Source organism: Panthera leo, chromosome D2 (genome assembly GCF_018350215.1).
Source record: "Panthera leo isolate Ple1 chromosome D2, P.leo_Ple1_pat1.1, whole genome shotgun sequence".
NCBI lineage: Eukaryota > Metazoa > Chordata > Mammalia > Carnivora > Felidae > Panthera > Panthera leo.
In genome coordinates this window covers 8,841,197-8,857,088 of record NC_056689.1, presented here as the reverse complement: position 1 = coordinate 8,857,088, position 15,892 = coordinate 8,841,197, and the positions used below count along the sequence as shown (strand labels likewise).

The following is a 15,892-nucleotide window of genomic DNA, read 5'->3' as shown; positions in this document are numbered from 1 at the left end:
TTTACTGTTTATTTTTTATTTTTGAGACAGAGACAGAGCATGAACAGGGGAGGGGCAGAGAGAGAGAGGATACACAGATTCTGAAATGGGCTCCAGGCTCTGAGCTGTCAGAACACAGCCCGACATGGGGCTCGAACCCACGAACTGTGAGATCATGACCTGAGCCGAAGTCGGACGCTTAACCGACTGAGCCACCCGGGCGCCCCTAGATAGTCTTAAAAGCAGCAAGAGGAAAGCAGTTACACATAACAAAAACCCCATAAGGCTATCACTGATTTTTCAGCAGAAACTTTACAGGCCAGAAGAGACTGGTATGATGTAGTCAAAGTGCTGTAAAGAAAAAAACCTACAAAAAAGAATATTCTACCCAGAAACACTATCACTTAGAATTGAAGAGATAAAGAGTTTTCAAAAGAAAACAAAGTTAAGAGTTCATCACCACTAAACCAGCTTCAAAAGAAATTTTAAAGGAACTCTTTTAAGTGGAGACAAAAGGTCACAAGTAGAAGTAGGAAAGAAAAATATTTCACTAGTAAAAGCAAACATATGTAAAGGTAGTAGATTAGTTACTTATAAAGTCACTATGGAAGTTAAAATGCAAAAATAGCAAAATCAATTATATCTACAAAAATTACTCAAGTGATACACAAAATAAAAAGGTATGTGACATCACATACGTAAAACACAGAAGAGGGAGAAAAAATTTAGTGCTTTTATAATATGTTCAAATTTAAGCGACCTTCAACATAATATAGAGTACCATACACATAGGATATTGTACCTGAACCCCATGGTAAACACAAACTGAAAACATTTAACAGATGCACAAAAAAACTTAGAGAAAGGAATCCACGCAAAACACTAAAGAAAACCATCAAACCACAAAGAAAGAGAGCAGGAGAAGAAAGGAACAGAAAACAACTACGAAACAACCAGAAAACAATTAACAAAACAGCAGTAAGTACATACCTATCAACAATTACTTTAAGTGTAAATGAACTAAATGTTCCAATAAAAAGACATAGGGTCACTTAATGGATAAAAAAAACGAGACCCAACTATATGCTCCCTACAAAAGACTCACTTCAGAACTAAAGAAACAAAGATACTGAAGGTGAAGGAATGGAAAAAATACTTTAAGCAAATGAAATAATAATTCTAAAAGCACCAGGGATTATCAAAATCAAACAAAATACACTTTAAAACAAGGACGGTAACAAAAAACAAAAACAGTCATTACACAATAACAAAGGGATGTGGATCAAACCCAACAAAAGGATATAACAATTGAAAAAATATATTCACCCAATGTAAAGAGGATCCAAACACATAAGGGAAATATTACCATATGAAAAGAGTAACTGACACTAATACCATGGTAGGAGACTACAACAACTCGGTTACATCAATGCATAGATCGCTAGAACATAAAATCAATATGGGAACAGTGGCTTTGAATGACACATTAGACCAGATGGACACAACAGCATCTACAGAACATTCTACCCACAAATTGCAGAATACACATTCTTTTCAAGTGCACATGGAACATTCTCCAGGACAGATCACATGCTGGACCACAAAGCCAAGTCTCAACAATTTAAAGATGAATGAAATCCTATCAAGTATCTCTTCCAACCAAAAAAGGATAAAACTAGAGATCAGTTACAAGAAAAAAACTAGAAGAAACACAAATATGTAAAATCTAAATGTAAGTCTAAATAACATATTACCAAACAACCAATGGATCAATGAAGAAATCAAAGACAAAATCAAGAAATATCTGGACAGAAATGAAAACACAACAGTCCTAAATCTTTGAGGCACAGCAAAAGCAATACTAAGAGCAATTTATAGTAATAAAGACCTATCTCAAAAATCAAGAAGTAACTCAAATAAATGATCCAACATCTAAAGGAACTAGAAAAAGAAAAACAAACCCAAAAGTTAGCACAAAAGAAGGAAATAATAGAGATCAGAGCAGAAATAAATGAAATAAAGACTAAAAAGAAACAAAAAGAAAATATCAATGAGGCTAAGAGCTGGTCCTCTGAAAAAATAAGCAAAATTGATAAACCTTTAGCCAGACTAATCAAGAAAAAAACGTGAAAAGACTCCAACATATAAAATCAGAAATGAAGCTAAGTTAAAAATGACACATTAGTACAAAGGATTATATTACTATAAAAGTTACACTGGACAACCTAGAAAAAATGGACAATCTAGAAAAAAATGAATAAATTCCTAGAACATACAATCTTCCGAGACATAATCAGGAAGAAATAGAAAAACCTGGTAAAAAAATTACTAGAAATGAAACTGAACTGGAAGTCAAAAAACTCCCAACAGAGGCACCTGGGTGGCTCAGTCAGTTAAGCATCCGACTCTTGATTCTGGTCAGGTCATGATTTCATAGTTCACAGAATCAGGCCTCGCAATAGGGTCAGCACTGACACCATGGAATCTGCTTGGGATGCTCTCTCTTTCTGCCCCTCCCTGACTCATGCAAGCTCTCTGTCAAAAATAAATTAAAAAAAAAAAAAAAAACTCCCAACAAACACAAGTCCAGGACCAGGACCAGATGGCTTCACAGATGAATTCTACCAAGCATTTAAAGACTTAATACTTATCCTTCTCAAACTATTCCAAAATACAGAAGAGGAAGGAATGCTTCCTAATTTACTCTCTGAAGCCAGCATTAGTCTGATAGAAAAACCAGACAAAGACACACACAAAAAGAAATCCTCAGCAAAATACTAGTAAACTTAATCCAACAATATATTCAAAAAATCATTCACCACAATCAAGTGGGATTTCTTCCAGGGATGGAAGGATGGTTCAATATACACAAATCAATCAATGTCATAGTCAGTGGTGAAAATCTGAAAGCTGTTGCCCTGAGATCAGGAACAAGACAAGAATGTCCACTCTCATCAATTTATTCAACATAGTACTGGCATTCTTAACCATAGCAATCAGACAAGTAAAAGAAATAAAAGGCATTTGAATTGGTAAGGTAGAAATAAAACTGTCAGTACTTGCAAATGATATAATACTACATATAGAAAAAGCTAAAAACCCCAGCAAAAAACTATTAGGTCTAATAAATGAATTCAGTAAAGTTGCAGGATACAAAATCAATCACATAAATCTGTTGCGTTAATAACAAAACAGAAAACGGGGCGCCTGGGTGGCTCAATCGGTTGAGCATCCGACTTCGGCTCAGGTCATGATCTCACAGCTTGTAAGTTCGAGCCCCAAGTCGGGCTCTGTGCTGACAGCTCAGAGCCTGGAGCCTGCTTCAGATTCTGTGTCTCCCTTGCTCTCTCTCTTCCCCTCCCCCTCTCATGCTCTGTCTCTCTCTCAAAAATAAACATTAAAAAAAATTAAAATAAAATGTCCATACTATGCAATGCAATGTACAGATCTGCAATCCCTATCAAAATACCAATACTGTTTTTCACAAAACTAGAACAAAAAATCCTAAAATTTGTATGGAACCATGAAAGATATCAAATAGCCAAAGCAATGTCATGAAAGAACAATGCTGGAGGTATCACAATCCTAAATTTCCAGAAATACTACAAAGACAGAGTAATCAAAACAGTATGATACTGTTGCAAAAATACATACGTAGGTCAATGGAACAGAACTGTGAGTCCAGAGATAAACCTATATGTGTATGTGCGTGTCTGTGTGTGTGTACGTGTACACACACACACACACACACACACACACACTACCACTTCATCTATGACAATGGAGGCAAAAATATAAAATGGGGAAGACATCTGCTTCAATAAATGCTGCCAGGAAAACTGGACAGCTACACACAAAAGAAAGAAACTGGACCACTACAGACAAAAATAATCTCAAAATAGATTAAAGACCCAAATGTAAAACTTGAAACCATAAAACTCTGAAAAGAAAATACAGACAGTAATATCTTGGATATCGACTTTAGCAATACTTTTCTGGATCAATCTCCTTATGCAGAGGAAATAAAAGCAAAAATAAACAGAAATACATCAAACTGAAAAGCGTTTGCACAGTGAAGGAAACCAACAACAAGATAAAAAGGCAGCCAAATAAAAGGGAGAAAATATTTGCAAATGACAAGTCTGATAAGGGGTTAATATCCAAAATATATAAAGCATTCTTAAAAACATTAAAAAACCTAAATAATCCAAGCAAAAAGTGGGCAGAATGGTGGGAAAGTAAAGCGTTGCCACCACTGTTTTTCATACTATGCACAGCAATCTACAAGTTCCTCAAATAATTAAACATAGAAAGACTATACAACCCAGTAATTCTACTACTGGGTATCCCCCCAAAGAAAACAAACATACTACTTCAAGAAGATATGTGCACTCCCGTATTTATTTACAATTGCCAGGATATGGAAGCAACAATAGTGTCCACTGATGAATGAATGGATAAAGATGTAGTATATATACACAATGGAATATGACTCAGCCACAAAAAAGAATCAGAGCTTGCATATTTGTGATAACATGGTTGAACCTAGAGAGTATTATACTAAGTGAAATCAGACAGGGAAAGACAAATACCATATAATTTCATTTATATTTCACTTACATGTAGAATCTAAAAAAACGAGCAAACAACAGAAAAAAAAAGACTCCTAACAACAACAAAAAAGAGAGAAACAGACCCATAAACATGGAAAACAAACTGGTGGTTGCACAGGGGCTGTAGGTTGCTAAACTGTCTAAAGGAAAAATAGTAGAATTGTACTATGTGTACATAGCATAGGTTAAAGTAAAAAATAAAATATGTTAAAGTAAAGTAAAAAATAACACAAAGGGCAGGAAGGAAGAACTGGGAAATATACTGTTGTCTGGTCATTATACTATATCCATCATGTGGTTTAATATTTGGTTTAAATCAATAAATCTGATTAAAAATGTGTGTTATAAGTCCTTGGCTATTTAAAAAAAATTTTTTTTTAATGTTTTTTTTTTTTTTCAACTTTTTTTTTTTTTTATTTATTTTTGGGACAGAGAGAGACAGAGCATGAGCGGGGGAGGGGCAGAGAGAGAGGGAGACACAGAATCGGAAACAGGCTCCGAGCCATCAGCCCAGAGCCCGACGCGGGGATCGAACTCACGGACCGCGAGATCGTGACCTGGCTGAAGTCGGACGCTTAACCGACTGCGCCACCCAGGCGCCCCTAATGTTTATTTTTGAGAGAGAGAGTGAGGGGCGGAGAGGGGTAGAGAGAGAAGGAGACAGAATCTAAAGCAGACTCCAGGCTCTGAGCTGTCAGCACAGAGCCCGATGCGGGGCTCAAACTCAAGGTGAGATCATGACCTGAGCCAAAGTCAGACACTCAACCAAATGAGCCACCCAGGCACCCAAGTCCTTGGCTATTTTAAAACTTAAAAAAAGAGGTATAAATAATAAGTTAATAGCAAGGATAAAATGGAATAATAGAAAACACTCAACTAAAATCCAAGAAAAGAAAAAGACAAAGATAAAGAACAAATAGAAAAATAGCTAGCAAAATGGAAGATTTTAACCTACCATGTCAATAATCAATTTTTAAATGTGGATATTCTGATCATACCAGATAAAGAGATTGTCAGATTGGATTTTTAAAAAAGTAGGACAAATTACATACTGTCTAGAAGAAACTCAACTTTACCCATAAAAATACATACATTAAAGATAAATGGATGGGGCGCCTGGGTGGCTCAGTCGGTTGGGTGTCCGACTTCGGCTCAGGTCATGTTCTCACGGTTCGTGGTTTGAGCCCCACATTGGGCTCTGTGTTGACAGCTCAGAGCTGGGAGCCTCCTTCCAATTCTGTGTCTCCCTCTCTCTGGCCCTACCCCACTCACGCTCTGTCTTATTCTCTCTCTCAAAAATAAATAAACATTAAAAAAATTTAAAAAAAAAAGATAAATGGAGAAATACAACACAAACAATAATCCAAAGAAAGCTGGAGTAGCTATGTTAACATCAGACAAAATAGACTATATGAGATATTATCAAAGATAGGTAGGCACATTACTTTAATGATAAAGGGTCAATTTTCCCAGACAAAATCAAATATATATCACCTATCAAAGGATCTTCAAAATATGAGGTAAACACTGATAAGACTGAAAGGAGAAACAGAGTAATATAGTCGGAGACTTCAATATTTCTCTCAGTAATTAACAGAAGTAAAGAGGTAATTGGAAAGACTACAGAAGACCTAAACAACACCATCACTTAACTAAACCTAAGTGACATTTACCAAACATGCCACCCCACAACTGTAGAATATACTTTATTTTTAAGTGCAAATGGGATAGTCATCAAAATAGACTGTATTCTGGGCCATAAAACAAATCTCGATGAAATTACAAGGAAGGAAATCATACATATTATGTTTGTTGGCCAAACTAGAAATCCGTAACAGAAAAATCTCTGGATATCTCCAATTACTTGGGAATTAAATAACACAATTCTACATAACCCCAGGGTTGAACAGAAGTTTCAAAGGAAATAGAAAATATTTTACGTGGAATCAAGGTGAAAACACAACTTACAAAAACTTGTGAGATGCAACTAAAGTAGTGCTTAGATGGAAATTTACAATATTAAATGCTTTATTGGAAAAGAAGAAATGTTGCCAAGCAATAAGATCACATTCACTGGTGAATTTTCACCAGAACAAATTCAGGCAGGTGGTGGGAAAGAACCAAAATTGCACGCAATGGGTTAAAATGGAAACATGAGGTGCAGAAATATTTTCCAGGGAATATAATTTGAACTTCCTGCTGAAAACCGGCACATGAAATTCTAAACAAAAACCAAAACCATTTTCGTGAAGAGTTACAGTAAATTATTTCTATTGCCCTTCATCACTTCTCAAGATACTAGAAGGTTTTATCCCAGATTTGAGTGGACCATGAACAGCTCATTGTTTAGATCGGAGTAGTATGATCTCTTGATAATCTAAACCAGTTATGCTTTGGCAATATGTCCTCTCTTTCTACCATGTTCTCAGACTTCAGTTTCAGGACAGTCTTTATGACCCATTGAGAATCATTATGGTTTATTCTTATTTTCATTGCACTTCCTGTAAGAATGTTTGCTACTTCCTATAGTAATGGTTGCTACTGCTATCCAAGACAAATGTAGAGCTCAGCATAGAAACTTCAAGCACTTGAAGGTTACCGCCACACAGTGCCCTTAGCTCTGCTACTAATCTGCTACTCCATATTTCCTCCTAAGTTGACATGTACCTATTTCTACATTTACATCTTAATGGTTATACCTTATTCAGAAGATCTAATGTAAACAAAGTAGGAAATAATAATAAAAAACAACTCACCCGGGATTTGTCCATTTTCTGCCGTTCTTACAAAAGCATAGAGTCCTGTGCAGATACAACTGAGAAGTAACAAAACAGAGATGAGTCATAAATGACTCCCCTACATCTTGCCTCCCCTACAGCTCCTGGATTTACCTGCCTACAAATACTCTGTACACCAGTGGGTAAAATGCCTTCCTATGGGACACTGTCCTATTGGCTCCTGAAAAGAGACGGCCACACAGAGGTAGTGCCAACAGAGGAAAATATCTAATAACAGGCTCTCAAAAAAATAAATAAATTTTTTTTTTAAAAAAGCTCTGATTTTTTTGCCAATTTTGGAGGCATAAATACTCCTGCCATGGCCAATTTCAAACTACCCACATGATGTCACTGCATAGAGTTGGGAAGAAATATAGTATTTTTACCATACTGATAGATAAATAGCCTAGAGAACTGAGATATGAGTAAAAGGAAGGAAATTAATTAGGAAGTGAGAGTTTTGAAACTGATCACAGCCATGAGGCTCTTAAGCAGATAAGACTACTAAATGTAGTACAGTATCCTAGAAAGGAACACAGAACAAAGAACATTACAGAAAAACTGAGAAAATATGAGAAAATACAGACTTCATTGGCTTATTAATTGGGACAAATGTACCACACTTACGTAAGATGTTAAAAATAGGGAAAATTAACATGGGATATATAGAAATTGCTGCTGGGTGAACTGGGGAGATCCTGGGCCATGGAACCTTGACCCCAGAGCCCTCCCAAAGATGTCGCCGAAGGTTCTTGGTGTCATCACAAGAAAGAACTCAAGGACAGACACAACACAGTGGGAAAGTTTATTAAAGTGAAAGTGCGTGCGAGAGAGAGTGAGTGAGTGAGAGAGAGAGAGAGAGAGAGAGAGAGTGTGTGTGAGTGTGTGTGTGTGTGTGTGTGTGTGTGTGTGTGTGTGTGTGAGCTGTGGCGGACGAGGCTTCCCTATCTAAATATTCATCCTATTCCTAAACAGAGGAACCCATTTACCTTTGCTTGGGGAATCAGGTTTTGGAAGTCACTCCCCATGGCCCTCTTTGTGCAACAACTCCACCTGATGTAGTTTCTATCTGGGACACACCAAGGAGCAAACTCTTGTTACTTGGGTTACAAATCTGGCAATGCAGATGGGACTGTTGTCCTTCTGAGGTCCTGCCGTCTGCTTACCTGGTTCCCCACCGATGGAGCAGTTGGCAGCGGTTCATCCGGGCTCACGCATCCACCCTGGGGACTGGGAGAGGAATTCTTGGAGGGGACTCTCCCTTTGTGCGGTCTGTGCCTCTGGACTGATGCTGCTGACCCCTTGAAGAACTGTGGCTGCCCTGAGCCTCTTGCTCTGAAATCTCTCCACAGAGGTAGGTAGGTGGTATGGATCCTATGGTGTGACTAGAAGAGCATCTTCTTTGAGTTGTCTCACAAAGCCTGGCAGGCCGGCAGTCAGTTAAGAACAGGGCCTCTCCAGTAAACACTCTGGGGGACTGAACACTCAATTAGAGTCGGGTGCAGACATCCCTGAGTGGCACAGGACAAGACCTGGCCACTCAGAGGCTGAGTGCCTCAGCCTGGCAAACGAGAAAGTGGCCCATCTGAGACTAGTCTAGAATCAGTCATGGTAAAGGATATCTCCATCTTACCCGTTTGACCCGTTTGATCTGTCTGTTGGGGACACCTGTACTGCTCTGTTTTTCCTCTTAAAAAGGGAAGTGTGCCTTGAGTTATTGAATCTAAACCAGGTTCTCCCTGAGTCACTCTGCCAATAAATCCTTTGGGACCACCTGGACACTGAGGGGATGGAAGAGGCAGCCTGTGCCCCAGCCGCTACTCTGTAAGGCACAACTACCCACACGCACTCAGACGCCTTAGCATTAACTTTCTCTCCTTGTGAGCCTGGTTTTAAGTCAACCGAGTCTCATACATATTGTGGGTGAGGTTGCATGGCATTTGTGTCACCACTAACCATTATAAATTACTTTGTGGAGGGTAAGAGGAAACCCTAAGAAAGAATCCCAGAATATGGGAGGGATGAATTCTATTCTGAAGGAGAGGCCGTTGGGCTATAACCTCCAGAAATGGAAAGCATTTATTCAAATACCCTCCCTTAACCTGAAAACATAGGACTTTCTTCTGAGCTTATTCTGTAAAAGAGAGAAAATGAGAAGAGATTTCATATGGTGTTTTATGGCATTGTATCAAAAGGTGGGGTTGCAAAGGAATTCTAAGATTTGGAAAATGACGGTTGAACCTAAAACCCTAAAAATGCTTCCTATATTCTCTGATGGAGAAGACCTGCTCCAGAAAACCTAAAGTCGGGGAATCTTTGCCCAGATTGCCATCTCCTCCAAGTCGTTAGATCGTAATCAGCCTCTGCCTTATTCCTCTGGTACTCAGGCCTTGGCTCCCCCAGTTTTATAAGCACCAGCCCTTAAACCTTGACTAACCTCCTCAAACTTTCCCCTATGTCTCCTGTATCCCTTTATCCTCCTTTGCCAGATAGCACTACCAGATTAGGGATCAATTTTAAGCCAGGGATGGGATGTTCCCATTGAGACAGACAGAGACCGATGGAGTCTGAAAGAGACAGGAGTCTCTATAATGTCCACATCCCATTTTTTACCTCAGACCTGTATAACTGGAAGGCACACACTATAGGGCTATGGGCTGACCTGATTAATTTACAAATTTAATGCAGGATGTCTTTTCTACCAACAATCCAATGTAGGCAGATATTCAAGCTTTGCTAACCACTGTCTTAACGAGAGAAATTTGCTTTGTTAGCATAAGCCAGACAAGAAGCTGATAATCAGCCAGGATCAAATCCTCGAAGACCGAACGAGGCAGCAGTGGTAAGAGCTGACCCTGAGTGGGATCCCCACTCCCATGATGGGAGACAAAGTTTAGGGCATATCAGGGCTTTTCTTAAAAGCTATGGAGGAGTGCTGGTGCATAGGGGCACAGGTACCCCAATGTTTATAGCAGCACTTTCAACAATAGCCAAATTATGGAAAGACCGTAAATGTCCATCAACTAATGAATGGTTAAAGAAGGTGTGGTTTATATATACAATGGAATACTACTTGGCAATGAGGAAGAATAAAATCATGCCATTTGCAGCAACGTGGATGGAACTGGAGGATATTATGCTAAGTGAAATAAGTCAGTCAGAGAAAGACAGATATCCTATGTTTTCACTTATATGTGGATCTTGAGACACTTAACAGAAGACCATGGGAGAAGGGAAGGGACAAAAAAAAGAAAGAAAGAAAAAAGAAAAAGTTACAAGCAGAGAGGGAGGGAGGCAGGCAAACCATAAGAGACTCTTAAATACTGAGAACAAACAGGGTTGATGGGGGCTGGGGGAGAAGGGAAAGTGGGTGACGGGCATTGAGGAGGGCACTTGTTGGGATGAGCACTGGGTGTTGTATGTAAGCCAATTTGACAATAAATTATATTTATAAAAAGCTATGAAGGAGATAAGCATATCTCATATAAATTGGTCCCTTAAATTTAAGGGAGATTCAACACGGGACAGATGAGAATCCATTAGCCTTTACGGAAAGGCTGCAAAATTGCTCAAGATGAAATACAAACTGGGACCCCGAGACTCAGCATAGTTTATATGGTCCTTAATAACCTAGTTCATACCTCAACCTGCTCCAGACATTCAAAGGAAACTCCAGAATTTGGCAGTGAGTCTCAAAACTAACCCCTCAGCTTCTAGAACTAGCTTTCAAGGTGTTCAATAGAAAGAATGTGATGGAAGACGTTAAGACCAGAAAATGAGAAAGCAAGGTCTCCTTTGATGATAGCTCTCCAGCCTACAGAAGAGAAGGAAAGACACCCCGAGGGTGAGTGCTCCCAGCCCCCTCCGCGGACCAAGAGACCAGAAACAAAGTTGGGGTCAATGTGCACACTGTAAGCAGGAAGGGTACTGGAAGCAGGAAGGTGACAATCAATGTGCACACTGTAAGCAGGAAGGGTACTGGAAACAGGATTGCTCAGACTGCTCTTGGAAAGAAAGGAAGAAGCACAAAGCTCAATCAGTTCACTTGTCCCTCACTGAAGGTATGAGAGGGCCATGGGGCTCCCCAGCTGGTCTTGGACCATTAGATCCTCATCTCCTACGAGGAGTCCCAGGTGACCTTACCAATAGGAGGAGAGCTAGTTGAATTTTTACCTGATTCCAGAGCTACTTTCTCTGTACTGAACACCCAGAAGGGTAGCCCTTCTAACAAAAACTGTAATATAAAAGGAGTCTCGGGAAAAGGAGATACCAAAGTTTTTAGAGGCTTTGACTTGTGAAATAAGATAAAACATGTTAAAACGCTGTTTTCTATCTGTGCCAGAATGTCCCATTCTTCTTTTAGGATGAGATATTTTAGCCAAAACAGGGGTCACTCTAAGTTCAGGACAGGGCAAATTACAAATTCAACTCCCTAGATACCAAGGAACCGAATTCATGGCATTATTACAACATATGCCAGTATTTAAAAGAAAGGAAATCCCCACCCCCCCCAAAAAAAAACCTTAAGCCAAGTCAACTGGAAAAGTCTGGGTGTATGGGCAGGTGGGGGTATGCCATTAACGCCCCATCTGTAAAAGTAAAATTGAGACAGCTAGATTGCTGGCCCCAGGTAAGGCAATACCCTTTAAAACCAGATGCTATACAAGGGATCTTCTTAACACAGGGGTTGATTAGGCCATGTAGATCCCTAGGTAACACCCCAATTTTACCTATTAAAAAGCCAGAAGTAGGGAATACAGATTTATTCAAGACCTCAGAGCTGTCAATGAAGCTGTTTGAGACATACATCCTATAGTACCCAATCCCTATACTCTACTGACCAACTTACTGAGTAACGGCAAATATTACACTGTGTCAGGTCTAAAGGGTGCCTTTTTCTGCATCCCTCTAGATCCTAAATTCCAAGAACTATTTGCTTTTGAGTGGGAAGATCCTGGCTCCCATCAAACACAACAGTACTGCTGAACTGTTCCCCCACCATCTTTAGGAAAATTCTGGGACGAGATTTAAGAGAGTTAAATTTAGAAAAACAGCACTGTATTATACTATGTAGATGATATTTCAATTACTAGTCCCACCCAGAAAGTTTCTGACAAAAACAGCTGATCCATGTTAAATTTCCTGGCAGACATGGTATATGGTCTCAAAGGAAAAGGCCCAAATTTCTAAGGAACCTGTAAAGTACTTGGGGTTTATTTCAAGACGACAGCGAAGCCTCCTCCAAGAGAGAAAAACGGTAGTATGTCAGGTAGCCCCGCCAAAAACCCGCAAACTGCATAAGTCTTTGGGAATGGCTGGCTTTTGCCGTGTTTGGAGTCCTGCTTTGGGGATGACTGCAAAACCTCTTAGTAATAAGCTTTGGGGATCTGAAACAGATTCATCTGCATGCGATAAGTCCTGGGGCCAAGACTTCAATAAACTTAAAGCCCTGCTTAGGAAGGCTCCAGCCTTCACACTGCCAGATCTTAAGCCGTTTGATTTGCATGTTAATGAGAGGCAACCAATAACTGTAGGGATATTAAAACAAATGCTGGGCCTGTAAAAAGAGCAGTGGCATATTTTTCTAAGCAATTGGACATGATGGCCAAGGGTTGGCCCCCTTGCCTAAGAGCTGTAGCAGTGTATCTTGATAAAAAAAGAAAAACTACGTGCCAACCTATGGCTGTTTGGACCCCACACCAGGTTTCCACTTTACTGGAAAGCAAGGGATGTATCAGTGGCTGTCCCAAAACAGAATGCTATGGTATCAGGCCATGCTGAGAGATGCCCCCCAGACACAACTGAGGCCATGTCACACCTTAAATCCAGCCACCCTACTCCCTGATGATGATTATCCATGATTGTCCATAAGTGTTTGATCAAGTTTACTCTAGCCATAAAGATCTCAAGAGTGAACCTGTCTATCCAGTGCAGAAGAAATCAGTTTTACACAAAATGGACTAGGAAGGCAGGATATGCAGTAGTACCCTTAAACCCTCCTAGAGAAGCTAAAGGCCTGGGCCCAGGCACCTCAGCCCAAACGGCAGCAGCAGTAACCGCACTAACCAGAGCATTCCAGTTGGGTAAAGACAAGGTGTTAACCATTTACACTGATTCTAAATATGCCTTCTCTGTAATGCATGTCCATGGAGCCACTTGCAGGGAAAGAGGACTACAGCAAACATAGAGAAATTCAATATGGCAAGGAAATGCACAGGCGGCTCGAAGCTGTACAGAAGCCTAAAGAAGCGGCAGTGGTTCATTGTAGAACCCATCCAAAGGGAAATTCAGAGATAACAAAGGGAAATAATTTGGCTGATGCAGCCGCAAAAAGGGTTGCCAAGTAGGGAGATTTTGCAGCTAGCTCTAATTCTGTCTCTATCACTAAATAAGTTTTCTCCACCTACCCCCAGGAGATAGAGGAGGCTTAAAATTGGGCTACCAATGGTCTCTTAATCAGAGGGTGGATGATAAATAACAATGGAAGAATCTGGGTACCCAAGCTGACTGCCTGGGGCCTCCCTAAGAGTGCACACGACTCAACCCATTATGGTAAAGGAGCTTTATACCTGTGGTTAATAAAGATCATGAGCATCCTGAAGGTGAAAGAAATTATTGAGAAAATAACAAACCAATGTGCCTATTGCTGGACAAAATGTACAAACCAGACCTTAGGTACTCCCTCTGGTTAGAGCAACTCAAATCTGGGGGACAATGCCAGGGGAGGCGTGGCAAGCAGACTTCACTGTAATGCCAATGGCCCCTGGAGGGATTAAATGCCTTCTGGAGTGTATAGATACATTTACTGGATGGACTGACGCCTTTTCCTGTAGGAAAGAAAAAGCTAATGAAATAAGAAAGGCCGTAATAAGAGATAGTTCCTCGATTTGGATTGCCACGGTCAATCCGAAGTAATAACGGGTCAACGTTTACATCAATAATTATTTCTGAGATAGCCAAGACCTTAAATATCAAGTGGAGGTGACAATCTGCTTGGAGACTTGAGTCTTCTAGGAAGACAGAATGTGCTGACAGAACCCCGAAAAACACCCTGGCAAAGTTATGCCAGGAAACACAGGAAAACTGGCTAAAGATACTACCAATAGCTCTCACCAGAATGAGAGCTGCCCCAAAGGGCAAACTAAAGCTCAGTCCATTTGAAATGACTTACAAGAGGCCCTTCCCAAAAGGTTCTGATTTTTTTTTACCTCCAGACCCAGAGGTTTCTGTAGACACTAAGCATATACTTAATCCCCGACAGGTGATGGACATGCTCAACAAATACGGGAATTTCGGCCTCCCTCTAGCCAAGGAGATCAAGCTTTACCCTGGGGACTGGGTGTACCTCAAACTTGGAAAAGTGGGTCACCTCAGAATCACCTATACCCTATACGGACAGGGCCCCACCCAGTACTAGGAACCACACACCCCTCCTTAAAATTAGAGGGAGTTGTACCTTAGATCCACCATGGTAAAGAAGGCGTCTGCACCAGAGACCCAGAAGGAGATGCCACCAGTGCCAGATGACAACAGATACTCCAGTGAACCACTCACGGGCCTGAGACTTCTGTTCCAGAGACACAAGATAAGTGCAGCCTCAAAGAGTAAGAGTTCTCCAGGCATCTGGGTGGCTGAGTCGGTTAAGCGACCAACTTCAGCTCAGGTTGTGCTCTCATAGTTTGAGAGTTTGAGAGTTTTGAGCTCGGGTGAACTCCAGCCCACTTCAGGCTCCACGCTGACAGTGCAGAGCCCGCATGGGATTCTCTCTCCCTCCCTCTTTCCTTCTCTCTACCCCTCGCTCACTCGCTCTCTAAAATAAATAAACTTAAAAAAGAAAAGAAAAAGGCTTCCCAACTCTAAATAATTCTTTTTTCTTCAGCCTGTATTGTTTGCTGTCAGGTCCCATAATAGACCATCATTATCTCCGTGATTATTAATGATCTAGCCCAATCTACTTTGTTCTGATTTTTATAACGAATACCTTCTTAATATTAGTTCTTGTCACCAATATGCTAGAGATGTCAAAAGCCATAAACACAGAGAAGCATCCCTGGGAGCGAAATTCTCTAGTAAATATAAGAAGGATCAGGGGCGCCTGGGTGGCGCAGTCGGTTAAGCGTCCGACTTCAGCCAGGTCACGATCTCGCGGTCCGTGAGTTCAAGCCCCGCGTCAGGCTCTGGGCTGATGGCTCGGAGCCTGGAGCCTGTTTCCGATTCTGTGTCTCCCTCTCTCTCTGCCCCTCCCCCGTTCATGCTCTGTCTCTCTCTGTCCCAAAAATAAATAAAAAACGTTGAAAAAAAAAAATTAAAAAAAAAATATATAAGAAGGATCATAGTAAACGGAAACAAACTAAAGAACCGTATGGCCTGTGTTCCACCCGATAAAAAATGACCATAACATTCACTTCATTATGAGCTCCCCTAAATCCTTTGAAAACCCCCCTTCCATAGCTATACAACTAAGCCATTCCCACAGGGCAATTCAAAGTGTCCACCTTACTCCAGTTATTAATGATGCAGAGA

General features: G+C 40.4%; 1 protein-coding gene across 1 annotated transcript in view; it reads right to left on the bottom strand.

Annotated features, from left to right (window-relative positions):
- The window catches only part of LOC122201675 (zinc finger protein 33B-like), a 75,018-nt gene extending 59,853 nt beyond the window's left edge, over nt 1–15,165 (bottom strand). The window contains 3 exon segments of the mRNA XM_042907557.1: nt 7,349–7,407; nt 8,536–8,846; nt 14,826–15,165. Of these exon segments, the coding sequence (XP_042763491.1) occupies nt 7,349–7,363 (15 nt within the window). The 5' untranslated portion in view covers nt 7,364–7,407; nt 8,536–8,846; nt 14,826–15,165.
- Between the last annotated feature and the right edge of the window lie 727 nt (nt 15,166–15,892).